Source organism: Dermacentor albipictus, chromosome 9 (assembly GCF_038994185.2).
Source record: "Dermacentor albipictus isolate Rhodes 1998 colony chromosome 9, USDA_Dalb.pri_finalv2, whole genome shotgun sequence".
Classification (NCBI taxonomy): domain Eukaryota; kingdom Metazoa; phylum Arthropoda; class Arachnida; order Ixodida; family Ixodidae; genus Dermacentor; species Dermacentor albipictus.
In genome coordinates, this window is record NC_091829.1 from 9,407,550 (window position 1) to 9,434,231 (window position 26,682).

Genomic DNA, 26,682 nt, shown 5'->3' on the forward strand with positions numbered 1-26,682 from the left:
TCGCTACCTGTCTTCATAGTTGACATGAAGCGCAAGAAAACACGGGGACAGATGAAAAGAAGAACAGGCAGGACGAGCGCTAACTTAAAGCTAAAGTTTATTCTTAGAACACCACGCGCATTTATCTGGCGACACTAATCATAAGCAAAGCACATCTTTGCGCAAGCAAGCACCCCCCTACCCTCCCCCCCCCAGAAGAAAGAAAATTGTACAATTCAATCATGACACGGCTATGCGCATAAAAACACAAAAACCAAGAGCTCCGATAGCGTAAGACGGAAGCAGGTTCTGAAACAGGCCTTAATATGTGGGCACCGATGTCGTATTCGCAGCGAAAAACGCATTGCCGAGATATGCTATTTTACTTGTGTGAAGGTTAATCGAGGGCTGGCTGGTACGCGTGGAATTGTGCTTTTGTATGTTGTTTTTTTATTTGGAAAGCCTCTACATCCTCCTCAGTTGACCTACCTCGGTGCCGAAAGAGGACTGATGTGTCCCGTAGAAGGGGTTTACATCCGCATCGCCGGCAGCGTATGGAAACGTGCGAATATGGTGAACCATTTAGGAAGCTGTCGTGCTCTCTGAGTCTGTAATGTTAAGGCAGCGGCCTTCTCTGCCCGATGTATGCTTACGTCCACACGAAATAAGAAACGTCGCACACAACATCGCACGCACAAGGAACCAAGGTTTTGCCGTGTCTCGTGGCACAACCGAGCTTGTTTTTGCTGACTTCCCCTTCCTGCGCATGCGTTTTTGAAGAGCTGGACCTGTAGCGCCTAGCTTGTTCTTAGCAGTTAAAACAACATAACATTACACCGGACGGCACCTTATTTTAGGCGATGCGAAAACCCATGAATGTGCGGTATTACCCCACACTTATTTCTCTTACAATGCTTTCGCATCCCCACCCGTAAGCGGTTTTAAGCGTCTTTGCAGATTATTATTATTATTATTATTATTATTATTATTATTATTATTATTATTATTATTATTATTATTATTATTATTATTATTATTATTATCATCTAAATAAACACAAAATTTCCACACTGGTTTTCTGTTGAACTGAAAACAACATTGAAGCTAAAAGACCGGGCTCACGGGAAGGCACAGCGTTCAAATCAGTAACACTGGCTTATAGATTTTGAATTGTACAGGGCACTCTTTAAACGTCTTTACAAGCGTGATCATTCCATCTATAGAGCACATGTGGAAGCTAGTACTTCTAAAGATTCAAAATCTTTCTGGACACATGTTCGTGAACAGTCATCCAACAATACGAAACTAGGTATCTCTCTACTTAGCGGCGACAGGCAACCTGTTCGAGATGTCGCGAGCGCCTTCACCCTACACTTCGGGTCTGTGTACGGTGAAAGGTACAGTGACGAAGTTGGTGCGCTTTCCAATCGCCCATCCCTGGGTTCAAGCCTATCGGTCTCAGAGGAACTTGTCTTTAAGAGCATCAAACTCTTAAAACCATCTTTTTTTGTGTGGTCCTGATGACCTTCCACCTACTTTGATTAAGACGTAGGGGTGCTTGCTTGTTCCTGTGCTTGCTTGTATTTTTCATTCTGCTTTAAAGACGAACTCATTCCCAAAGGCTTGAAAAACAGCGCGGGTCGTTCCCGTCTTTAAGTCGGGAAGTAAAAACTGCAGCGAGTAAATATATACAGGCTTATTTCTCTCCTATGCGCAGCATCTAAATTATTCCAGTAACTCAGCACTCAATAATTTCATCCTGTATTAAAAAATAATATCACTCATTACCAGCAATGATTCATATCGGGACGCTCCACTACTACCAACTTCGTTAGTTCAGCTTCATGATGCATGCCCCTCAAGCAGTGTATAAGAAAGGACAGCTGGATGTCATTTATTTTGACCTCAGTGAGGCGTTTGACGCTGTATGCCACAAAATACTCCTTCAAAAGTTGACACAACTTGATCTGCACCGCTCTGTCACTGCGCTGATAAAAAGCCACCCACGCCACCGGTACTGCTACGTTAGCGTAAATGGTCAGTCGTCCGAACTTTATGCGGTCACAAGTGGAGTTCCTCAAAGGCCTGTACTGCGCCCTCTTCCTTTCTCGCTGTTTAATAACGACGTTTCGCAGTCATTGAAAACTCTTCAATTTTGTTATATGCTGATGACGCGAAACTTTTTAAAGGGGTAAAAAATGTTAATAATTGCGCCACTCTTCAGAACGACATTGCGATTTTTTCGTCATGGTGCACTGGTAACAAGCTGGCCATAAATGCGTCAAAACGAAAGTTGGAAGCTTCAGGCAGAAGACTATGAGGACTTTATGTCCCTATAGCGTTAAAGTCGTTCTCCTACAAAGAGCTCGGGGAACGAAGGACCTTGGAGTGTACTTCGTTAGCTCTCCGAGTTTCTCGTCCCACGCTCAATAAACGAGGCAGCGTGCACTTTGAACGCTCGGCCCAATGTGTCGGGTGACGAAAGACTGCAAACAGCGCGGGCCATTTGTAACTTTATATAAGGATTCAAACAGCGTGGGTTATTTCTAACTTTATATAAGAGCGTATTCCTTCAGGATCTTCAGTACGCCTCCATCGTTTGGGGCGGCACTGGTAGGTCGAATTGTGAACTTCTCGAAAGTGCGCAAAAAAAGTTCACATCTGTATTTAAACATCGATTCTGTCAAAAGCCTTCCATCACCATAGAGCTTACACAGACACTCCGGTTACATACCTTCACCTGTAGAAGCAAGGAATCGGATGTTCTTTTTCTTCACAATTTAATGCATGGAAAAATCTGCTGCTCGCACTTGCTTTTTAATGTGCGCTGCTACGTTCCGCACAAAGGATGATGGAAACAGCCAGCCTTTCAGTCTTAAGATTCTTGTGACCCTCTATCTAGAGTGCAGGCGACATATAACACCCATTCTGAGTCTCTTGATATCTTCTTGCCTAATTTTAAGATTTTTCTGAAAGGAGTTGCAGAGGAATTTCAATGACTGAACGAAAACTCTCATATTTGTTGTGTGTTCCGTCATTCCGTAATTTCTGAACTTTTGCTTTGTTAACTCTACGCGTGCACATTTTTTGCTCTGTTAAAATCTATTCGCGAAATTATTATTTTTTATGTGTGTGCGCGCGTGTGTATGTGTGTGTGAGCTTGCATTGCTTTTTTTTGTTCATTGTTTTGCCGAGCGCGCCAGCACCAAGAACGTCGAGGTTGTTCCTTGGCACTTTAATAAACACACTTGATTATTATTATTATTATTATTATTATTATTATTATTATTATTATTATTATTATTATTATTATTATTATTATTATTATTATTATTATTATTATTATAGACATGTTAAAAGAACTCAAAATGTCAAAACTTCGTCATTAGTTTTCTAAATAATTAAAAATGGCCATAAAACTGAAAGACTGCACAAAAAGAACGTGCAAATAAGCCTAGGCAACTGGAAACTTGAATTTAGGCACTGTCATTGTCTTTGCAAATCTTACTGTAACATTGATCACTACAACCCCTTTGAACGTGTTGAAGATAGCGAGACACGTAATACAATATATCTCTGGAGCTACGTGCGCTCTCACTTTCTTAAAAAGACCGCCGAAGATGTATGCCTCGTTGATGAAAATGGCGATGTTGTCTAGAACACTGCTGATACCTTTGCAGAACATTTCTGTTCTGTATTTGACGTAAAAGAAGCATCTACCTCAAGTAATCTTCCTACTCAGTCTGGTACGATGTATACTCAATGAAGACCTTGTTTTCAAGTGCATGAGGCGCCTCAAACCTTTCCTTTCTTGTGCGCTCGCTGATGGTATCCCTCCCGCAGTGCCTAAGACGTACGAAAGTATCCTTGTCCCTGTTCTCACAAGCATCTTCAACAGTTCCCTAAATTACGTTTCCTACCGTTTGGAAGGTAGCACGGGTAGTGCCCATACACGAATCGGGTGCTAGAACTGCAGTTGCTCACGACCGAAATTTAGCTATCCTTCGCGCTGCGTCCAAAGTGCATGAATCTGTACTGAATTCCCTGCTTTCTGTTAGTGCTAAGGACATTTTAATAGATTAGCAGCATGACTTTGTAGCGGGGCGCTCCACAACAACGAACTTGGTCACATTTATGACCCATGCCTTCGGTGTGGTACGTAACAGGAGCCAATTGGACGCTATTTACTTTGACCTAAGTAAATCCTTTGATGTACTTTGACATAAGCTCTTTATTACAAAGCTCTGTCACATGGACATACCGTCTTCCCTCACTGCCCTGGTATCAAATTACCTAAGCAATAGACAGTGCTTCGTCGGCATTAATAGACAAAATCCTATCGGCTCTCAAAAGTTCAGAGTTGGCAGACCAACTCTGGGCCGTCCGGCAAGCCAAAGATGCCGCCCGAGTCCAAGGACTTGGAGCCGCCACCTGAGGCCACCACAACGAAATTGCCGGCCATTCATTAATAAAGTTTCTCCTCTCTCTCTCTCAGCTATGAGGTCACAAGCAGAGTTGCTCAAGGATCTGTTCTTGGCCCTCTTCTCTTCCTACTGTTAATAAATGGCGTTTCGTCAGAATTCAACACTCTTCATTCCTTCTAGATGCTGACGTCTTAAAGCGATTCAAGACTGTCAATAGTGTTCACAACTGCTCTGACCTCCAAGAAAACACTTCCAAAACTGCGCTATTGGGTTACACACAGAATACACACCATGTGTGATTTCCATATACCCTTCGAGACGCTCCACTGCTCAGGGTCGATGAAATGAGACATCTTAGAGTGTGTATCGACAAAACTTTAGGCTTCTCTGCACGCACTAAATATGTGAAACAACGTGCCCTTCGCGCTCTTGGTATTGTTTGTCGTATCCCTCATGACTTCCACTCCCCTGTCGCCATTTGAAGTTGTATTCTACTGTGTGCCTTCCACTACTAGAGTGTGCGGCTGTTGTTTGGGACGGAAAGTGCGATTCTAGTTTTGACCTTACTGAACACGTACAGAATAAATTTATATGAATAACTTTTCAAGGACCGCTTTTGCCGTTCCGGCGACCATAATACAGCCCTCTCAAATATACCCCAACTCGCTCCTCTAAAATAGAGACGTATTAAATCAGACCTTGCATTCCTCTGTAACGGATGTCCACAACAGAAATTACCCAAAGCTTCTTGATCGTGTAAACTCATCCGTGTTGCGAAAGTATACCAGGAACCATTCCTGGTTTTCTGCACGGCTGTCACGATGTGCGCGGAGTGAAGAAACGTGGTTATATGCTTCGTGGTTTGCGAAGTGAACAAATCGTTTTATCAGTTGCATAAACTGCTGTAAGCATTCACTTACTAACTAAATTAACAAGCACGCAGTCACGTTCGTATGGGCAAACACGAACGCATCTCATTCGATGACTGCGGACATTCGCTGCCAGAACGCTGGCGTGATGAAACGTGTCAGCAGCGGCGACCGAATTCCCGTTCATGCTGCCGCTCGCTTCAAAGCGAACCAGGCGCATGAGAAGACAGTGCGCACGAATCTGTCGGCTATCTCAGGTGCGCCAGCCTTCGGATCCGCCGCCGATTGGCCTCCAAGACAGGACGGGCCCGACCCCGCACGGCCCCTGCACCTGGCGTAGAAAAGGAGATGCCCCCTAACCTGCAAGTATCAAGGCTCTGTAGCTGTTCACGGTTCAATATTAAACAGTCGGTCGATCAATCGATCAATCGATCGATCTATTGATTGACAGTTTGAATGATTTATAGATCGACTGGTTGACCAGAAATGTGCCGTACTTTTAAACGCCACGAGCTATGCTGAATGTCTAATTTTCCTCATAACAGTCGTCGTTTGTGTTGCATTATTCGTTGTTGTTGTAGTCGTTGCGCTTGTTCACGACAGCAGGTAGTAGAGGAAGACATGTTACAAGTGCAGCGGCACTCTTGCGCTGTTCGGTACTCTTGGTAAGTTGTCTGTCCCTTACTAGCTAAATATAATTATATTTCTTTCGTCGCAGTTTTAGCAACTCTTCCTTCGACGCATCGGTGTCATCTGGTCTTGTCATTTTCCTTGTGACAGAGTTGACGAGACTTCCTGGAGGAACAAACAATGCTACTCGAAAACGTTTTAGGCGGTTGTTCGGTTTGCCTTCACATTATTTTTCGACTCGGCTACCTCTGAAGCTTGGAGTACCACTTGTTTGGCGGCGATTCGAGCCAACGTGTCTCTACGTTTTCTCTCCCACAGAAAGGAACGCAGCGCTGGCAGAGTCGCAGTTGCCTAGCTGCGAAACAGAAGGGGGCGAAGAAAGCGTGGCAACAATGAGTTTCGCTGGCAGTTGTGAAAGGAACGCCGCGCGTACTTTCCTGACGTTTCTTCTCTCTTTCTCATACGTAATTTTTTTTCTTAATATGATTGCTTCGTTTTCTGGCGAACGAGTTTAGCTCCAAAAAAAGACGGCTTCGTAAGAGCACGGCTCCTTCCACCTTTTTCTTCGCTTCCTGCCACAAGGCACGCGACCGGCGTGACAAATTTTCTCGTCTCAGCACAGCAGCCTCCTCTTGTTTGTAAACACCCCCTCTGACACCAAGCTTGTTCTTGCTAGCTTGCTGTGTGTGTGTGTGCGTGCGTGTGTGTGTGTGCGTGCGTCGCAGACTCTGCTTGCGTTAAACGCAGCCGGGAAGCTCTAATTGCTCTTATTTCTTATTCTTTTTTTTCATCCTGTTACCTCGGTGTATCGTTTCGACGAGAAAGCCTCCCTTAATTTTTGCTCTTGGATGTGTATTTCCCTCCATCACCCTCATATTCGCATGCGCTGTCACGCCAAAAAGCACTTCAAGATAGAGTGGGGTTAAAATTACTCTCGTTGCATAAATAGCTTAAACAAGGCAGGCATCTTCTCCCTCCAAGCAGCGCTGACTTAATAACAACGGCGTTTTGGAAAACGTAAACCATTCTTTCAGTTTACGTCACACTTTTATTTCACTTCACTTATATTCGTGCCTCGGCTTCGCTCGTCCTTTCTTTAGATGCGAGATCCTTTCAGGCATGCCTGACGTCACGTGAGCAAGGAAGCCACGCTTGCAAGTCGAGCGTCTCATTTTCCCTTTCATGGCGCACCTCTCTCTTACGTCTTCCTGTCGTTTTTGCGCCTTGTCATATTTCCTCCTTGCACGAGGAACGCCAAAATCAAGTGATGTAATTTAGAATGTTGTGAACGCCGCATGAGCCAATGGTAGTGCCTCACTAAAGGCGTTCAAGCAGCCATATTATAAAAGCGCAGCTCCTCCACAAACCAAATTAGAAGCTTTTGTAAAGTTTGCTCTGTTGCACGACTCTCCAGTCAATCAGTGATGCACACTTCGAAGGAGCAAAAAAAATGGAAGAATTGCATTACGCAAGTGCTCCCTGGGCTCCGGACGGCGACAAATGAGAAGAAAAAGCAAGAATACACTCGCTTTTTCCTACTGTGAGTTTTTGTTCCAATGCGTCATCCTTTGGTGCCAGTAAACACGTTGTGTAATTCGACAAAAGCAAATGCACTGCCCTTTAGTCGCAACTTCGCGAGCACGCGTCTCGGAGTGTCGCTTTCCCCGCACAACCCAGAGCCACATGGAACCAGGGCTTCTCGAAAGTTTGCTAAAACAAGAAAAGATGAAGAAGCGAAGGAAACACGAGAGACAACGGGCATCAAAACAAAATGGGGGCACAGGTTTTCGAACACAAGGAGAGCTTAAAGCGAACGCAAATTAGCTTATCGAGAAAATGTTTTATCGAAGTACCGGTGCCGCTCTCAGGGGAGGGAGCAAAGAAAGCGTCGGCGGAGGCTTCAGTTAACTTCCGCGGGAGTGGAAGCAGCTCCAGGGGAAGCCGAAGCCAGCGCCGGTATAAAAGCCTAAAGAATTTCGGAGACATAAGCCAAAGACCGACGAGAGGCTCGCGCGCCCCACTCATCGTAGCACGCCAACAACACGCTTGCGGGGAAAGTGCTCGAAAATGGGGAAACGAAGGCACTTTTCCGCCGAGACGCTTTCAAGTTCAATGAGGACAACCGATACTGGATAAAAACTGAAAGCAGGGCGATCGGCAGGTTTAAATCTTCGAAATCAAACAGCGCGACACAGACGACTGACGATGACTCAGACAGCGTGGGCGCTGACTCACAACTACATGGTTTATTACACTGACAAGCTTACGTATACCCCCGCGGTGGCTTAGCGGCTATGGTGTTGCGCTGCTAAGCACGAAGTCGCGGGATGAAATCCTGGCTTCGGCGGCCGCATCCATATGGGGGCGAAATGCAAGAACGTTCGTGTCCCGTGCATTGGGGGCACGTTAAGGATCCCCTCGTGGTCAGAATTAATCCAGCGTTTCCCACCACGGTGTGCCTCATAATCAAATTGTGGTTTTGGCACGTAAAACCTCAGAACTCAATTGTAGATTATATATACACACACAGAAGCACGTACGTGGTGCATGCCAGATATGCAAGGCACATCATTAAATCATGCGACTCATGAATTCTATTTGGATGTTGTGTTGCATTATCTGGCATGCGCCCCGTGTCTATGTGAGTGTATGTCTAACGTTGTCAGTGCAATAAAACATTCAACTGTCGGTTGAACTGTGAGCCAACGTTGTCTGAGTCATCGTCTGCTTCGCGCTCTTTGATTTCGAAGGAGACAACCGGTACCTTTTGTACTCTTACAGAGCAGCAGGGCATAGTGTGGCGATGAACAGCTCAAGCTCCCGGAAGTAATGCTGCACTGGCGATCCGACTTAAAAAAATTGCCGTGGCTGAACGCGGTTAAACCAAGCTTCTGATAGCACTGTTTTGATTGCTTTGGGAAAGGGAAAAATAGGAAAAGAGAAAGGGAGAGAAATAACGAACGAATCAATTATACATAAAGAACGATCGAACGAAGGAAAAAGCATTAGTTTAAACTGCACAGCTGACGATTAACAAATAGACTTCTCGATCTTGACAGACTTTTTCTTTGCTTCATTGACAATGCCACTGCTACAAATAATAATAATAATAATAATAATAATAATAATAATAATAATAATAATAATAATAATAATAATAATAATAATAATAATAATACGAAGAAGAAGAAAAGCTACGGTCCTTTTATATAGGAATAGTAGATTACAGACACCTATATTATCTAAAGGCCCGCGCCAGCATCTTATTCGCGCCCCTGCATTCGACGAGACATGTAATGTAAATCAGAACACAACCGCGGTTCGTGAAAGGTGAACTCCGCCGCTTTTGATTTCCTCCACGCCTAAAATGAGCAGCGAGCTGCAATTCTGTTTCTGCCAGCGCTCGATAACCGCGCGCGCTGTCAGTTTGCGCACTCCCGCTACGCCACCGCCGCGACATGTTTTCAGAGCGCGAGCTTCACGAACGTGCTCGTCGCCGATTGATCCAATGTCTGGAGCCGCGTGGGGGCACAAATAGACGGAGGCCCAAATGCGACGTTCGACGAGCGCACTCCGAATCGAATGGGCACAGCGTTCGCGAGGACCCCCGCGACAGGCCGGGGTTTGTTTTGATTGGGCGCGAAGGATGCGCTCAACCAAACGGCGACAAGAAAGAAAGAAAGAAAGAAAGAAAGAAAGAAAGAAAGAAAGAAAGAAAGAAAGAAAGAAAGAAAGAAAGAAAGAAAGAAAGAAAGAAACCCTGGCTGGGCCAGCCCTCGAGTACACTGCCGTTGTGACATCTTCGACCTCAACTTCTTCTGTACTGCATTTCAAAATAACCGGATAGTTTCCAGCTTGACTCGGCATGCCGGGAACCGAAGGGCTCAATCGTGCTTTTAAATATACTCAACAGAAGACTATTAAGTTAACCTGTATTAATCAATCACGATTTTGCAACACCAAAGCGCCCACTCTTACAGTGTCTCTATCGATCCTTTACCGCCAAAAAGATGCAAGTAAGAGTTTTGAGGGAACGGTTCAAAAAAATCTAACCTATCCAGGGTTGTTAGTTAATATCGATTCAAAGAGACACTAAAGGGCAACAGTAAATCTGTTAAAAGTGGAGGGCTTTCAAAAAACGTTTATTTGCATTCATTTGGTGAGCAAAGGGTTGACTACTATTCAAAAAAATGAAAATCAGTCCCCTCTCCTTTCTCCCGAACCCCCCCCCCCCCCCGATCTTTCTTTTTCTGAATTTCGCGCTGGAACCTACTAAACAGGATTCTTTTTTCGGGCTGATGTCTCGGTGTTTCAAATGTGGAAATATCGATTAGCACACTGCTAAAGACAAGGGAGAGTGCTGACGAGCGATTTTATCTTCGAACTCATTTACTAGTCTTACACAGCTGGCTCCGTCATGTTCTCACGAATCACTTCTCTGCGATGGATACAACGTCTTCCTCGTCCGCTGCAGTATTCCCTGATGTGACCTCTGAAATGCACGTGCACGCATCACCGTCCTCAGAGTCAGTGTGGTGCACTGACCCGTCACACAAATCGCCGCGTACGAAAGATGGGCAATAGGGCAGTCGTAGCGCATCCGATTCCCAGCTGCTTATCGTTGCTGGGTGCCGTCGTTAGATTAGGGGTGATGAGAAGAGTTATTTCTACTACATATGGCGGGGGTGAAGCTGAAGAGGCTTCCTGACGACGACATAATACCGACGGCGGCGTTAACAGGAAAGGGCAAGGGCAGCAAACCAAGTTTCCATTGAATTTGAAGGGACACTGAGCTGCTACAGTGAAACGTTGGACAGTTTAGCCAAATTCACTCGTCCCGAGTTGCAAATCAGAGTGAATGGGTCCGGCTAACCAGACGCTCGTGTGAATAGCCCCTCGCAGGCGCATACCTTGACCAGATTCTGAAGTAACAGCAGCGCGCTCTGGCCGCCAGTGCGAAAGCAGGGAGGCGCTGAAGCCCATGAAGCATCGGCGGGGGAATCGAGCGAGACATCAGAATGCCCGGAGCAACGATCCAAAGAAAACATTTATTTCACGTTAATCCCTGTATATTAAACAATTTCCTCGCCCTAACATGGCGACGAGGCGACATCTCAACCAAGCCTCTACACGGACAGGCAGAAGAATGACGCGAACGTCTGGCGATGCCAATAGGAATGTCAACGTGCGAGCACCGAACACGCAGTCCCGGTTATCTGAGGGCTGACGACTTTCCAAGGACCACGACGCGGAACGGAAAGCGTAAGCGTCGCCTCCAGGGTTTCAAAAGGATTCATTCTTTTGTTGAACACACCAATATCATGCTTTGCCCCGACTGGTTTCAAAGCCGCGGACTGCGCTCTCTTACAGGGTGCCTATTCCCCATCCCCTCCAAAGTTGCACTTCTGCTGCGACAGTTGTCGCAGCGCTCGCCGGCAAACTTACAGCAAACTCCATTGCAAAGAGCGTATCGCTGGGTAAACGCCGGGTCACAACACCCTCTGCGCGGTGACACCGCATGCGACGTCGATGACGGACCAGCACAATAGCAGCGGCGGCAGCGATGGTGGAAATGCGCCTCGAGGTCCCGTAAAATTGCTACCGCAATAGTATTTAGCGGGTCGCGACACAGCACGATCAACAACAACATCAAACGTCGTCCGACAATAAGCCTGAAGGAAAGACTGGAAACACCCAGTACCTCCCATTGTTTCTGACCCGAACTTTTAATCGAAACGGCGAGTCCCGGGTCGCCTCGTTTGCGGCTCATCACCCCGTCACCGGGGCAGCGGCAGAGAGTAATCGATGTTTTTTAAAGCCCGCTTTGGCAGCGAAACAAGCGATGGACAAACGAGCTGGGGACTCGATCGGTGGCCGCTTATAGATACTTTATATTATGTTACTAAGAAAAATAAAAGCCCTTACTTCGCCCGGGGATCGGTAGTCAGAGAGTTGGGAACATTGCTGCTGAATCTCAAAGGTGTAAGATAATTTATTAGAGGAAAACCAAAGAGTCCGGCCAAAAGGAATGTGCTCTGGTATGCTACATGCACAGGAGAACGGGAACTAAAATGAGCGATGAAATTGGTGATGAGGACAGAGTGAAGGAATGCGTGTAGACAATAAACCACACAACACTGCTGCTTCCTTAAAGTCTCGAGTCTAGCCCGGCGCTCTTCAAGCAGCCCATAACAACGCCTGTACATGTTTTTGCTCCTGTGTGGTCAATGATTGCCCGCGTCTAAAATAGTCCTCCCTGACAGTGTTTGCCTTCCAGTGCCTGCCAGCGTAGAAGTTCGCATCTTCCGCTGTTACACGTACTGAGGGCATGTCGCCGCAAACAGATGTTGCAGCGTCTCAGACACTTAAAGATTAAAGTCACGTCAAACGGTAGTTTGCCTCCATACTGATGGTAAATTTTCTTATTTATGAACTACACAAATCATCCCAGAGAGTATTGGCGATAGCTGAACAAAAGTGTCGAGCCTAAAATGCAGTCCACGGAGTGTTCGGTCTTTATAGGCCCGTACTGTGCGCACGTGAGCGTACATCTGCACAGAGACTTCGTAGACTCAGTCTACAGTAATTGCCAGTCTGTCTTTTGCACGGGTGTATAAAAAATCTAAATCTCGAACACGAATCAAACGGTCTTTGTTATTCCATTGATATTTGATTACTGAATATGATATTCCAAATTTTGGAGTATTTGTCTGCGGCCGAATAGTAAGACATAATAAAGGCTGCTCATGATTATGCTGTTCAAAAGACACGCAGCAAGGATAGCGCAAGTGCGTGTCTTTATCCGCACCGCATATATTAAGCCGACACTCAGAAGCCCCGGAGGGAACGCGTGGAGCAACGCCTTTTTGCCTACCTACACATCGATATGAAAGGTATTTTTTTCTTCCTTAGCCATTCTACAGAATAGTCACGTCGATTACGACGAAATATTGTTACGTTAATTTCACCATGTTCACGCTATCATGGTGTGTTCCTCCTTTCCATATTAAGGGAATAAACAGTACTCTATATAAATAATGTTCGAAGTCACTTCTTTCGAAATATTTCCATTCCACTAGACAATTTCACGGTTCCAATCCTCTTAATCTTTAGAAATATAAAAAAAATGTTCCGCGAAATTCGAAACTATGTTGAATATAGCACTACTCCCTAATTTCATATAAACCTAAAATGCTAGTTACTTTTCCGCGTCGGATTAGCCAAGTGTCCCTGATTACGGCAGACACCTAGTTATGTCTACACTGTCCGTTCATCTTGAATACGTTAAACTTTGCTACGGTCTTGTCCGTTTGTGTGTTACTGTTATAGTAACACCGACTCCTTCTTTCGCCACGACATTACTGCAATTTCTGCATAGAAAGGGTGTCCAGCTTTCATTTAAATAAACAACTATGGAGATGGGCACTCCACACGAAAAAGATCGCTGTTTCCAACGCGAGAAACACACATGATATATATATTCTCTCTATATATATATATATCTGTGTGTGTGTGTGTGTGTGTGTGTGTGTGTGTGTGTGTTTGTGTGTGTGTGTGTGTGTGTGTGTGTGTGTGTGTGTGTGTGTGTGTGTGTGTGTGTGTGTGTGTGTGTGTGTGTGTGTGTGTGTGTGTGTGTGTGTGTGTGTGTGTGTGTTTGTGTGTGTGTGTGTGTGTGTGTGTGTGTGTGGCGGCACAAACGTCTACAAGAAATGAGCATCAATTTTCTCGAAAGCTGACTGCGAGGAACATCATTAAACCCTTTTCATACAGTTCCTCATGCACGCAATTTCATATTTGTATAAATGTCATACTAGCTTCCTAGTTGTTCCTAAGCGATGTACTACGAACGATGTGAAATACAAGGAACGCGGGATCTCAGGAGGAGGCAGCCTTTTTCTGTGCACTCTTCCGAAATACTGCTGCTGGAATCATCTGGTGTGTAATGCACATTGCAAAACTTCTGCTGGCGTTCGAAACCGATCTAAGTTTTCGCGGCGTTCGAAAAGCTGTTCGCATGGCTTATTTCCCTAATTCAAATTCACGGTGGCACGTTAAAGAAGTCCTTGTGGTCTGATTAAATATTACCCTGTCTGACTACATTTTGAGCGACGCATTTAAAGTCTGGACATTTACATATAAATTCCCTGCCCGCCTTTAGCGGATAGATATTCCGGAAACGTCGTTTTCAGAGTCGGTGTGTTCAATAAAATTTTTGTTACGCTGTGTTTTGAAAGTGAATTCTTGCTGCTCTGTACGTCAAGTCGACGTTGTCGTTTTATTTACCTAAACTTTCTTTTTCTGGCACTGAGCTACGGCGTGTGCCACCGGCATAAAAGCAAGGTTTCTATATCTTTCTTTTCTTTTCTTACCTTACTCCAAAGTCAATGTATGCACTTGTAAGCAGAGATTCTCGATATGAGCCCTAGAGCTCGAATTACAGATTTATATGCAACGCGCGCCTTGGAAACCTGCATAACGCGAAACCCGCTACACTCTAAGAGCGCAGCTCATTTTTCACGGCTGAAGCAAAAGCCTTTGTCGGCGCCGTAATGTCCCAATAGATGTAACATTATTACGGGAGGAATGGCTACTTCGGCTGTTATTAAGTCACTCAATATGTATCGACATACACAGGGACGGCCGGAACGTTTTCGTCGCCAAGCTGTATGGCTTATCCAAACAAATATGAGGTACTAGGTTATTTACGAAATTGGAATCCCGTTGGAAGGTTTCCTTGTCCCCCCCCCCCCCTCTTCGTTTGATTAAGCACGAGCGTCGCGAAGGCGCCATCTAATACACGGGTTTTCGTGTAATAACAGTGAGCACGCGTGCGTGAACATTCTAATCAGCCGCCATCACTCCTGATGACAGCTGACTGCTGAAAAAAGTGCAACGCAGGATTCGCCAGCAAAGTTGTTTAGGAGTGAGTTTTAAATGCGTAAGCTCTCCTACGCCGATCCAACGAGGAAACCTCGTTGGATCCGCCATTGTCCATTGTCCATTGTCCAAATAGTCCATTGCGTAAGACGAGTCGCTATAACGAAGTTCAGGTTTGCAAAAACAGAGTATACCTTCAAAAGGAATAACGCTGGCGGTGGGGAGTTTAAAACCCACGACATCGGCGCAGAAGGCGAGTGTCTAACTCACTGGGTTAAACACCCACGCTTGAAGAAGGCGAGTATATCTGAACCATATGAATGTGCGGTACGGGCGGTACAAAACCAATGTCAAATGAGCACAGTTCCTATGGAGGCTTCGTTCAAAGACTTGGTGATAGTGGAATAAAAGTCATCTCTAGGACCACATGTACAGCCGACTTGCAGCACTGTGAGCATTAGGAGAATTCCGCCTTTGCGAAAATTTTTGCCAAACACGCCACATCCTCGATGCGTTTCGCAGGATGTGCCTTCCGTTGGGGGCGTTCTTTCACCCACCGAAATTCAACCGATCACTGAGGGCTGATGCGCTTAACGTCGCGCAACACACACAGATAAACAGTCACTATGATGATAAGGATGATACGGAGTGTGAGGTTATATAGGTCCCATCACGCTTGGTAATGGTTCGATTTGGATGGATGAGGTGCTCAAGAGCGATAAGGGCTTGTAACGGTCGGAGCAATTATGATCAGGTTAATGAGCACCGATAAAGGTTGATAAGAGCCGTATCAATGCCGATGAGATCGATAAGGACCGATAAGAGTTGGTAAGAGGATAATCATGTCCGGTGAGGTTGATAACGACAGATAAGGATCGGATCAATTGCGATAAGGTTGATACCAACCGTTAAGAGTTGACAAGGTCCGGATCGAGTCCGATAAGGCTGATGACAACCCATTAGAGTTGATAAGGCAAAATAAAAAAGCGAAGAACCCGGAACCGCTGTCGTAACACGCGACCGCGTAGCCTGTAACGATGGCGGCAGTTGCCATGCCGAGATTATTGCGCGAGCGGGGAAGCCGGAGGGCAGTGCGCTTGCATAATGGTGACTAGACAAGCGGGCATGGTCCTTGCCTGGGCTAAGCGAATAAAGTGACTGCTGATTTTCCGGTACTGCAAGTTTTCTTTAATTCAAGACCACCAACTGTACTGCACACCGCGCTGTCATATATTGTGCGAACGCCTTTGACTATTGTTGCACGTAACATCGCGTTACTGCGTGCATTTATCTTCTTTTTTTTTCTTTTTTTTTTCATCTCTCTTCCTTCTCCTTTTATTCCCTTTACCCCTTTCCCCAGCACAGGGTAGCCAGCCGGTATTTACACTGGCTAACCTCCCTGTCTTTCCTTCCCTTTTGTCTCTCTCTCTCTCTCTTGATTTCGCCAGCCGAGAGGCAAACGTGGACGGTTATCATCATTGCCAATGGATCCGTCCCATTATCAGACTAAACGCCGCACGCAACATACGCGCGTCACATCAGGGAGGAGCTTTGCGCAGATCCCAACTCTCTTGCATGCGTAATCATGCAAAAGACAATTCAAATTTGGAGTCGGATATATCGGAGAACAGACACGCTAGAAGAATTCTTCCAACTAATACTGTGTAAAAACACGACTACCTCTGACTTTCCTGCACGAACATGCACACTTACTGCAGTCAACAAAAAGGTAATTATTCAATTTTAGTTAATTGGTCTACTGACAGAGATAATTATCATCTCACTTTGTGTCGTCCTGGCCACGTAACTCATTTTCACGGGTGGTCTTCGCGTGCCTCCCAGTGCCTAATTTAAAGAAAACCATAAAGCTTAATTTTGAACAACTGCTATATAGACGTGTTAGAGTCGCCTTACACAGGGCTGGTTCAGTGCGGTCCATTTTTTCCTGGCCGTTTGCAATACTCTCGATTCACTTGTGCAAATAGTGCGAACGCTGTTGTTCTTACAACGCATACGTTTGTTCCCTCAAGCATGCCCCGCAGCTGGTACCCGTTTATAATACCACACTCATGGATACAATCGTCCTCAGAGTCCTCGATGGCGTACAGTATGACTGCGACGTCAAAACTTTACGCAACGGTATTCGAAGACCACGCACGTCCCACGCTCAGAATCCAAGAGCATGCACACAAGCTGCAACGTCCTCTTCCTTCTTGAAATTGTTTATTTCAACATTTATTTTTTTTGCATTATGCGCTGCGAAGTGGGGGTTGCGGCTCTTACATGAGTGCGGCCCGTAGTGGAGTATATTGAGTATTTCCTCCTTTTTCGGAAAATAAAGGAGCACTCACCAAAGGATTGGAGATGGAGCCCATGAACAGCGACACGGCCCGTCCGCTCCGGCCCTCCAGGATCTGTGCCACAAGCGGCGATATGACCCTCGCTCCAGCTTCGAGGGCTCCTGCTCTAACCTGCGGGTTTCAATACGCCTTCTTGTTAGAGCCCGCTGAAAGCCCTGCTAAAAGTCTCAAACCAACGTCATTAAAATTCTCGCATTCGAACAGGTGACTATGATGAATCGATTCTTTTTATTGCGAAAGCAACTATATGAACACTGCAGGCGTATTTCTACCGTCGTCGTGATGTTCCGTTAAAATTTAAGGGCGATAACATCGTCACCACCCGCCGTATGCTGTATGTGCGAGCGAAAGCGTGCGAGCGTGAGCTGACGATGGTGGCTCAATTTCGCGCGCGCAAGTGAGGAAAGCAGGGAGGAAGCGCGCCATCTTAGGTCGCGTTCAAGGCACTGAGGGGAATGGATGGGGTTGGGGGTTTCTACTGCGGCGGCAACTGCGTGTGACTCGACCACGCAGGCCCTGCATTGAAAACGATCTGCGATGGGGACAGAGCCTAGTTGCGCCGACGGCTCGTAGCTTCGTGTGCGCTGTTTCAGCCGCTCAGTCTGCATTGAAGCGATAGGCGGCGTGAAGGTCACGTAGCTCGCTGCCGCTGCCGCGCTTCCTCAAACCAGCGTTTCGACAGGGAGTGTCCGCGGTCAACGCTGACGGGCTTCGTACACTGACGATGAACCCAGGTAGTTCATTCTATTCATTTCACACGCTTCAGCGAACTCACCGCTAATTCCTTTCTTTCCTTCCCATCCTCTCTCTCACTGTCATCTTTGTTTTCCCATTCCCCCGGTGTAGGGTAGCCATCTTCCTAATGGAGATGAGCAGAAAGAACTGGTTGAAAGTGTTAGTTCAGCCCTACAAGCGCTAAATAGTTAAATGCGTTGAAACACGGAGAGACAGACGAGTTAGAACTGCGTAATGCAACGCAGAAAATACAGGTACTTTATTACAGCGAAGCTCTAAAGGGCTACTTTCTTCAGTATCGTGCCCGCGTGTAGAAAAAAAAAAGATTATCATCAGCAATGGCTCCAGCGTCTTCTTCCACAGCTGGCTTGTTGTCGTGCCACTGCTCCCGCGGACGGCGGCGGTATGAATTGATCAATTAATTAATTAATTAATTAATTAATTCAGCATTTAGCAAATTAGCATTTAGCTAATTGGTTAATTAAGCATTCAACTAATTAATTCATTAGGAATACAACGCCGCTACCAATCATTGAGAAAGACTTTAATGAAACGTCGGCATTTACTCAGTGATAAACACCAGGGCAGCACGTTTCAGCTTCGCTGGTTAACCCTCTGTACGGTGGAGTGCTTGGGCTGATAGTTTTCGTTTTTTCCCCTTCTGCCATTGCAATAATACTGGTTAACTGTGTAATGAATGCGTATTTGATGTTGACGTTTTGCCGCATACATCTGTTCACGTTCAGAATTTTTTGTTTGTTTGTTTGTTTGCTTGTTTGTTTGTTTGTTTGTTTGAGCGGTTCCTTACTTTTATTTTATTAAATGTATTGTCATTTATCCCACTACCTGTTTTTGTGCCCACTTCCTGTACGAGTCAGAGAAAGGCCTAAACCAAATCTAAATAAATAAAGTAAATGGTTCAATTTAAGTAGCACATGTGGCCTTGTTGACCATGGCAGTTAGTGTCTTCGGCATGAGCTGCCCCATTCTCTAATAAAAAATCTAGCGATGTGCTACGACAGAAACAAATTGGCTCTCGACATACCCAAGTTCGCCTGTTCAAATACTCTTCGTTTTATTTTATTCTAGGTTTTACTTATTGGGCTTGGCAGCTCTATTTCATTAATGTGTCCTTGCCTGCGCCTCCCGATTCTTGGCCGCTCCCCATTGGTAAATTATGCGCTACAGTCTTTCCGCTCCTTTATTTTTTTTCTTATTGAAATGAATATTAGGAGAGGTTGGCGCCTTTATGGTGGCACCGGCTACTCCTTGTCACTTGGCAAAGGAAACAAATTTGCGTAAAAAGGGAGAATAGCGACACGAAATATGGCACTCAGTAGAACACTGGAAGAATAAAAAATATCAGTCCTTATAATCATCGTCATCATTGAAGAGATCAAAACATTTATCGTTGTAAGAATGTGATCAGGTTCTCAAGGCAAGACGTGGAACATCCAGAACGGTACTAGCGGCACCGCTAAAGCTGACGCACGCAGCAATGGAATAGTTCACACTTTCAGAAGGAAAACAAGAAGTGAAAGGCAGAGAGGTTAACCAGATGAAGTGTCCAGTTGGCTACTCTGCACAGCGGCACGCGGCAAGGGCAAGAAAAACAACAAAACAAGAGTTTAAAAAAAAGGAACGTATAAGTTCGCACATTTTAGTTTTCCAAAACGGTTGTGGCAAGCAATTGGCCACCACCCTTCGGACCACCGGCAAGCTAACTTAATGACCTCGTTATGCCGTAAATAAAGTTGTTTCTCTTTATATATTTCGCTTTTCAAAAAGTCCCGTTGTTTTTTTATATCACATTAGCGCTCTTAAAGTAGTTCGTGCCGACGTTGGCTGGGACCAGGGTCCAAGAATTCTGGCTTCCGTAAGGGGACGGTTCACATTTTAAGCACACTGATAAAAGCAATGCTTGAATGAACAACAGTGAATTCAATGGCATCCACGAGAAAGACAGAAGCAAAGGAAAAGAAATGCAGGAATGCAAACGCACGCCCAATTTGCTGCACCACACAGAACGGAAAGTGTTCAAGGAATAAAAATAAAGGTCAGGGTGAAGACTAACTACCCGAACATCTGGAACTGCAAATCGTCTGTAGGCCGTTACTGAGGTCAGTCGACTTCAGAAATGCAGTAGTAGCCACGTTGCTTTCTCTCAAACACGTTCAAATCAACCATACAGATTATAAAGATCGGGGACAGACTATAACGGTGGGTGAATCGGCTGACTGTGACATTAATGCATTTGAGAGTCGGAGTAATTAGGCCGTAATGTCACTCACTTTTAAACCGTGGCCGCACCGTAACGACAGTTGTCTTAACGGCGACTTCTGTCTTAATGAGTAGCTCGCTGCCCACTCTTAAAAAAAATAATAACAATAAAAAAAGAAAGGTGATCGAAACTACTCCCAACCACGAAAAAAATTTAGCGCAACAAGAAAGCTAGATACCGAAAGAACACTGCCACGTTCTCGCCAATGTCGACCAAATAGTGAAACATACTATTAAACCTAGTATTTATAATCACCAAGCAAAACTCGAACGATTTGCCGTACGGTGCACTTATAAAGTATGATGATGATGAAATTTAAAAATAAAGAAGACGGGAAGTAAAAGCATAAGGGATTACGCAGCAGCGACGAAACGCAAGGAAAATAAGCAAATGATAACAAAAAGATATAATCGGAGACCACGAAAGAGGGGACGCATTACTCAGCAGCAGTCAATCGTGCAGGTTTTTAGACCTCCGGAAACTGGTAGAGAGCTTTTAGTCTCTCTCAACAAATTTAGTCGACTAGGATGGCTATAGTAGCGTCGACCTGCAGCTCAGTTTCCCTTAAGCACTAAGAAAAAGAGAGAGCGCGGAAAAAGAAAGAAAGAAAGAAATTCAGAGGTGTGACATTTGAAGAGGCGTAAATTGGCTGCTCCAAAGTGACAAAAGTATACGCAATCAAAAATATATAAAAAAACCGAGGATTAAGGCATCCAGGGACGATCAGTGCAAACGTCGGTGTGTTTTTTAGATGAGACGAATTTTTCATCATACGAGCATTGTAAAAGTGGTGCAATTCACGCAGCATTATCCCCTGTTTGGACAGCACTTCCACGCGAAAATTGTTTCCCTACCACTCTTAGTCATAGCAATGCATAAGGCTGCGTACTAGTTCGGTGCTCTGCGTTCGCTTGCTAGTAAATATCCAAATTAACTAAGTACTGTCTCTAAAGCGATAACGCGTTATTGGAGAACTTAAGGACCGCGATCAGAAACACCTCTTGCAACTATTAGTAACGAGGCACCTTCTTACGTAGCCTTCTCTTACGCTCCGCACAAAGCACTCGAGCTGCAAGAAGAAAAAAAAAAGACATCGCGACACACATGCGGGCCTGTATTGAATGCCTCTAAAGCACTTACAGTAACACATCTTTGTACCCGAAATGTTGGTAGTTTGACCTAAGCCTAACACCCTTACCCCGAAGGAGTAATTAAGATAGAATACTTGACGTGGACATATGAATTTTACTTCCTTGGGAACTCTTTGTGGAAAGTAAACATGATGACAGCTCCGACAACCGACAAGAAAACTACATGAAATAGTTGTAAGATATTTTGGTGCTCATCAGGTGGTAATAATACAACTTGCAACTACGGCGCCTCTCATAGCAGGTGTAGTTCGAGCTCGCCGTCCCGTACACTGAAGTTTTGGCTTTAGAAAAGAGCCTAACAGCGTTCCAATCAACTTTCACCAGCTCAATGGTAATGGCACTCCGCTGATAAGCACGAGGTAGCGGGTTGAATGGCCAGTTGAGGCGGCCGCATTTTGATGGCAGCACAATGCAAACGCGTTACGTGCACCTCACGTTTAAAAACAGCACGTTTAAAAGCCCCGAGTTATCAAAATGAATCCGTAGCCCTCCATACGGCGTCTCTGACTGCTCCAGTGTTGCTTTGGAAAGTAGGAACCTAAGGGATCAGTAACTAAATCAGTAGATGCTGTAGCATACAGAGTAAGATGACGGACTGGAAGCAAGATGACACGGGTGGCAAGAACGATAGAACGCTGAGCCAGTTGGCAGGGATTCATTGTTCGACAAAGCAAGCGAGCAAAACGAAGACACAAAAAGAACCAAAACGGCGTTTGCACTGTATGTTCGTTCACCTTTTGTCCATGTACTGTGCGACTCCTGCTTCAAATGGCTGAATAGATCAACTGCATTCTTCACTGAAGGCATGGAAAATATACATCAAAGGATTGACAGAGACAGCTGCCATCCACATATGCTTACTTCGCCTGGGATGAGGATTTGAGCTGTTACAGTCAGCCGTTGGTCATCTTGACCATTAGTTCTCTCCCTAATCTCAGGCTTTGGCTTTACAATTTAAGAATACTAGGGAGAGAGTTCTCTAATCCCAGAGTTTACGCCGTGTTTGGCGTTTTATGGCTAAAAATGCCGCATGCAGCGCCAAAAAAAAAAAGAAGAAAAACTACTAATGCTACTACTACTACTACTACAGGCATTGTGCTACGGTAAGGGTGAGCCAACTTGCTCAGATGAAGTGGCTTTGACGTAGAGCCGGCCACAGAACTGTGCGGGACCAAAGGAAGAAGAAGGGGGGGGGGGGGGGGGCTTCTTTATTAAAGTTTGTAGTTGTACGTGCCGTATCCATGGTGTGATTTTGAAGCGTGGGGTAGTGGGGGACTACAGATTAATTTTGAATACACAGGTTTCTTTGACGTGCGCCTAATTAGCGCAAGCACACCAGCGTTTTTGCATTTCGCTGCCGTCGAAATGCGGCCGCCGCGGCCGGGATCGAACCTGCGACATCGAGCTCAGCAGGGCAACGTCACAGCCACTGGGCTACTGCATGCGGCGGGTTAAGTGCACGAAGCAAGTTCGAGAGTGAGCTTCTGTGACCAAAGCTCGCCTGGCAAACGATTGGCTCTGAATATTACGAACGCTTTCTCTGGCGCGATTCGAATGCCCGATACACCATGGTACGACTCTTGCGGGCCTGAAGAACTTTGAAGAACTTATCAAACACCCGGTTGTGCACGTGCCGTCAATACTATGTCGAGCAAATCTCACTAAAGCGACTGGACTCAGAACATTTCCTGAGTGGAAAATTCTTAAAAAATGGCTGTCCACGTCCGTCCCGAACTGACAAAGCTATTCCTGCGTTTTGCTACCATTCTTGAAGTTCACCGACCCGACTGGCCGTTAGCCCTCTTGTGTATATATGCCAAGGTGCACGCGATATTCACTTTTTCCATCTCTTCTTTGTTCCCTTCCCCTTACCATATGTGGTGACGGGAAGCAAACCAGACTCCCTGCCTTTCCTCTCTCTCCTTTTTTTTCTCTCTTTTTAATCAGCTTTTATGGAAAGGTGTCAACCAATTGCCTGTGAGAAGCAGCCATGCACGCTTTCAACTTTCAGAACAAAGTCGATCGCGTGGGCAGCCTGGCCGACACTGAGTGCAGTACTGCAAGTTTAAACAGCAAATATGGGTGCAGTAACCTGTCAACTTCGTTTCTTTCTATCTTACTTTCTTTTGCTGCCTAAATTATGGGTTAAATTCGTTGCACGCACCTTGAGAGCGCCTCAACCCAGGCGCACAAATGCGAAGTGACGTCATTTCCTGATAGTTCACCAACCCCCTTTTCCACGAAAACCAAGAAAGGGAGAAAAAAAGCTGAATGACGATAGACAAAAGAATGGTCCAGAGAACTACACCTGCTGTTTTTCAAAGCAGTCTGACAAGTTGGTAGAAAACACCTGCGCATGAAATTCTCGAACTTTCATAGCGATACGTACTTCTTGTGGTGTGAAATATGCATGCATATCTCAACTGTGTGAACAAAACATGAAAACATTCGCAGCCTTTTCTCCCAAATTTCCTGAAAAATAAAGTATGTACAAATGCGTTCTATTTGAGTTGTGTCAGCCAGCTGCTCCATGAAATGCGCGCGTTCAAATATTTGCGAACTCAGGGAACAGACGGCCTCTATGTATTGTTATTAGGGGTGTGCGAATATTCGAAATTTCGAATACGAATCGAATATTTTCCTTATTCGAAGCGTATTCGATTCGAGAAATGCATATTCGTAAGTTCCCGAATATTCGAGGACGGCTGAATAATGGTCGAAACGGCGAATGTTCGGACAGACTGCGAATAATTTAGCAATTAACGAATTATATGCTTGCTCCACATTCTCCTAAGAACATGTTTATTCACTGAGAGCTTCACATGATCCGCTCATTATCTGTGTGCTCTGCATCAAGATAGCAAGTTGGGCCAGTGGGTTGGGATTCATAGTAAGGTTCGTTACAGCGCAACACAAAACAAGGACAAAAGAAGGTACCAATCGACGACACAGCGTTACAGCACTGTGATCTTAAGTGCTGTAACGAACTTACTATGAATACACACGCTCTGTCCCAGTCAATCTGCATCAGGCCGGTGAGATATGATCAGTTTCGATTTTTTTTTACCAATCTGTATTCCAGGGCTCTTTTATAACAATATATGGTGTACTTTCGGGCTTTGTAAGTATGCGCAATAAAATATGCACCTAGAAAATGTTACGTGGACCAATGTTGTCACAGTGCATAGAGAGCCTTTACTTTCTGAACACGTTGAGCAGTAAATTTTGCTTCGCAATAATCTGTAACAAGCGTTTACTTGACAGAGCGTTATCTGCAATTACCTGAGTGCATTACCTAGAAGGAGTGCCTCTTTAACCTGAAGCAGCCTCGTAAAATGCAATATTATTTTTAAAAGGGTAATAAAGCTATTGTTACCTCCGTTTTGCAATTTTTAATACTACACATTTATTCGATATTCGATTCGATATTCGAAGACAGTTTTTCGCCTTATTCGTATTCGATTCGTATTCGAAAATTTCAATATTCGCACACCCCTAATTGTTATTGATTGTATTATGCACTGAACTTAGGTTAGGTTAAGTCACGTAGCGGCCATCTGGCTGACCAAACGTGTGGCCTAGTGCGTGCGTCATTGAGCACGTGACGGCGCACATTATGGGGAGGATGTGACGCCACGTCATGGAGTGTATATAATGAGCACGTTCATGACGCTCCGAGGTCTACAAACCGTATAACGCTTTCGCATTCCCACGCGTAAGCAGTCATAAGTGTTCCTGCCGAATTTCCTTATTGTTTGTGGAGACGAACGCGATACGGTAGTCACCACTATCTCCAATTACTTCGAAATTAGTTGATTGAAATCATCGTAGTGCCCTTATAGAATGGCACATTCCCTCGATGGGGAGAACATTTCGTGCATGCGTGCGTTGCCTGTGTTCTGTCTGTGTTTAGTCCGCAGTTCTTTTTGTTCTTACACACGAGGGAGGTGATGAGAAGGAGGTGATAAGAAAAAGAGCGCCGTCGAGATTAACATCCGTTCTTTTCATTTCTCTCTCTCTCTCTCTCTCTCTCTCTCTCTCTCTCTCTCTCTCTCTCTCTCTCTCTCTCTCTCTCTCCTATGCGGGATGCTTTGTCCGACCGCCCATGTAGCGCAATAAAGACTGAAGAAAGACGCTCGGAGAGCGAGAATTCCGGCTGCTGAAAAACGGCGTCGAACACATTTCGGCGATCCCTGAAATATTAGCGGCAACTACGGAGCTCGCGATACGACCGACGACGACAGGAGCCGATGAGTTACCGCATAGCGCTGCCCCTCGAAGATGCGTCACTGTCCCTTCTTTCCTACATCGCGGTAGCTGGTGTCTCAGCTGCGCGAGGAGCCATATTATCTCCGGACACGTTAGGGACGAGCCGAATGTATCACCTCTGGGAAAACGCGTGACGCCCTTAATCTCCGGCTACTATTGTCTTTTGCGCGTTCCTTCTCGTTTTTATCGCACCGCTACCGTATCCAGCGGTTTTCGCTGTCTGTGACAGAGCCAAGTGAGAAGAAAGAAAAAGATGCTCATTCGTCGACGGGTAACCCTACGCGCCTGGCCATTCGTTTCGTCGCCGCCAGACGACAAGCGGGGGAACACTAGTCGCAGCGTAAACACCGAATCAGGCTAGGCACCAACGATACGCGTAGCATCGACTTTCGCTTGTTCCGCGAAGCTCGCGACATCAGAGCTGCCCGTGTGCGCCACTGGACAAGTCCCGTGTTAGGAGACAGCGCGAGTAGTCCCCTCGCTCTGCCTGAAATCCTCAGACTGCATGCCGAGGAAAGTATGTGCAGAGCCGCCCACGTGCCTCAGTCACACGTCTACACTTACAGCTAAACACACTTTCCGCCCGCCATGTTGTTCATTTAGCGATTAAAGATCTTGCAACATTTCAGTTTATCGTCGAAGTTAATATGTTTAGAAATGAAACGCACACTGTAGAGGAGCGGTTAAGCTTAAGGGGTGAGCTCCCTTTGAAGAACACCGTGAATGTCGGTCTTCCTGTGAGCGTATAAAATGAACCAGGTAACAGACATGAGGAAAAGAAAGGGGCGACGCTACCTTAAAATCCCAGCATTATATCACACCGTCACGTCGTAGACTTCGACAGCGACCGCACGCGTCGAACTTGTTCGTAGACAAACAAGGAATCACACTGTAATTGAGATTAACTAAACTCTTAACATAGTAAAATATTTTTGAAAAAGCTATTTCCATCAACTGATAGCAAGCTCATTGGTATTAGGCCCTAACTTTGCCACAAGTGAGATTCGCTCTCAACAGCTCGTCGGTCAACCTCAACTGTCCTGACATACTCTCAGCCCATGCACAACGCCTCAGTGCTGCATTTCACTGCTTTACAGAGTTTATTTT

General features: G+C 45.4%; 1 protein-coding gene across 5 annotated transcripts in view; it reads right to left on the reverse strand.

Moving 5' to 3' along the window:
* Window positions 1-26,682, reverse strand: part of LOC139049852 (inactive phospholipase C-like protein 1) — a 345,846-nt gene that overhangs the window by 123,199 nt on the left and 195,965 nt on the right. For all 5 annotated transcript variants that reach the window (XM_070525679.1, XM_070525680.1, XM_070525677.1 and 2 more), the window contains one exon: window positions 17,131-17,250. In XM_070525679.1, coding sequence (XP_070381780.1) covers window positions 17,131-17,154 — 24 coding nt within the window. In that variant the 5' untranslated portion in view covers window positions 17,155-17,250. The remainder of the gene's footprint in view (window positions 1-17,130; window positions 17,251-26,682) is intronic.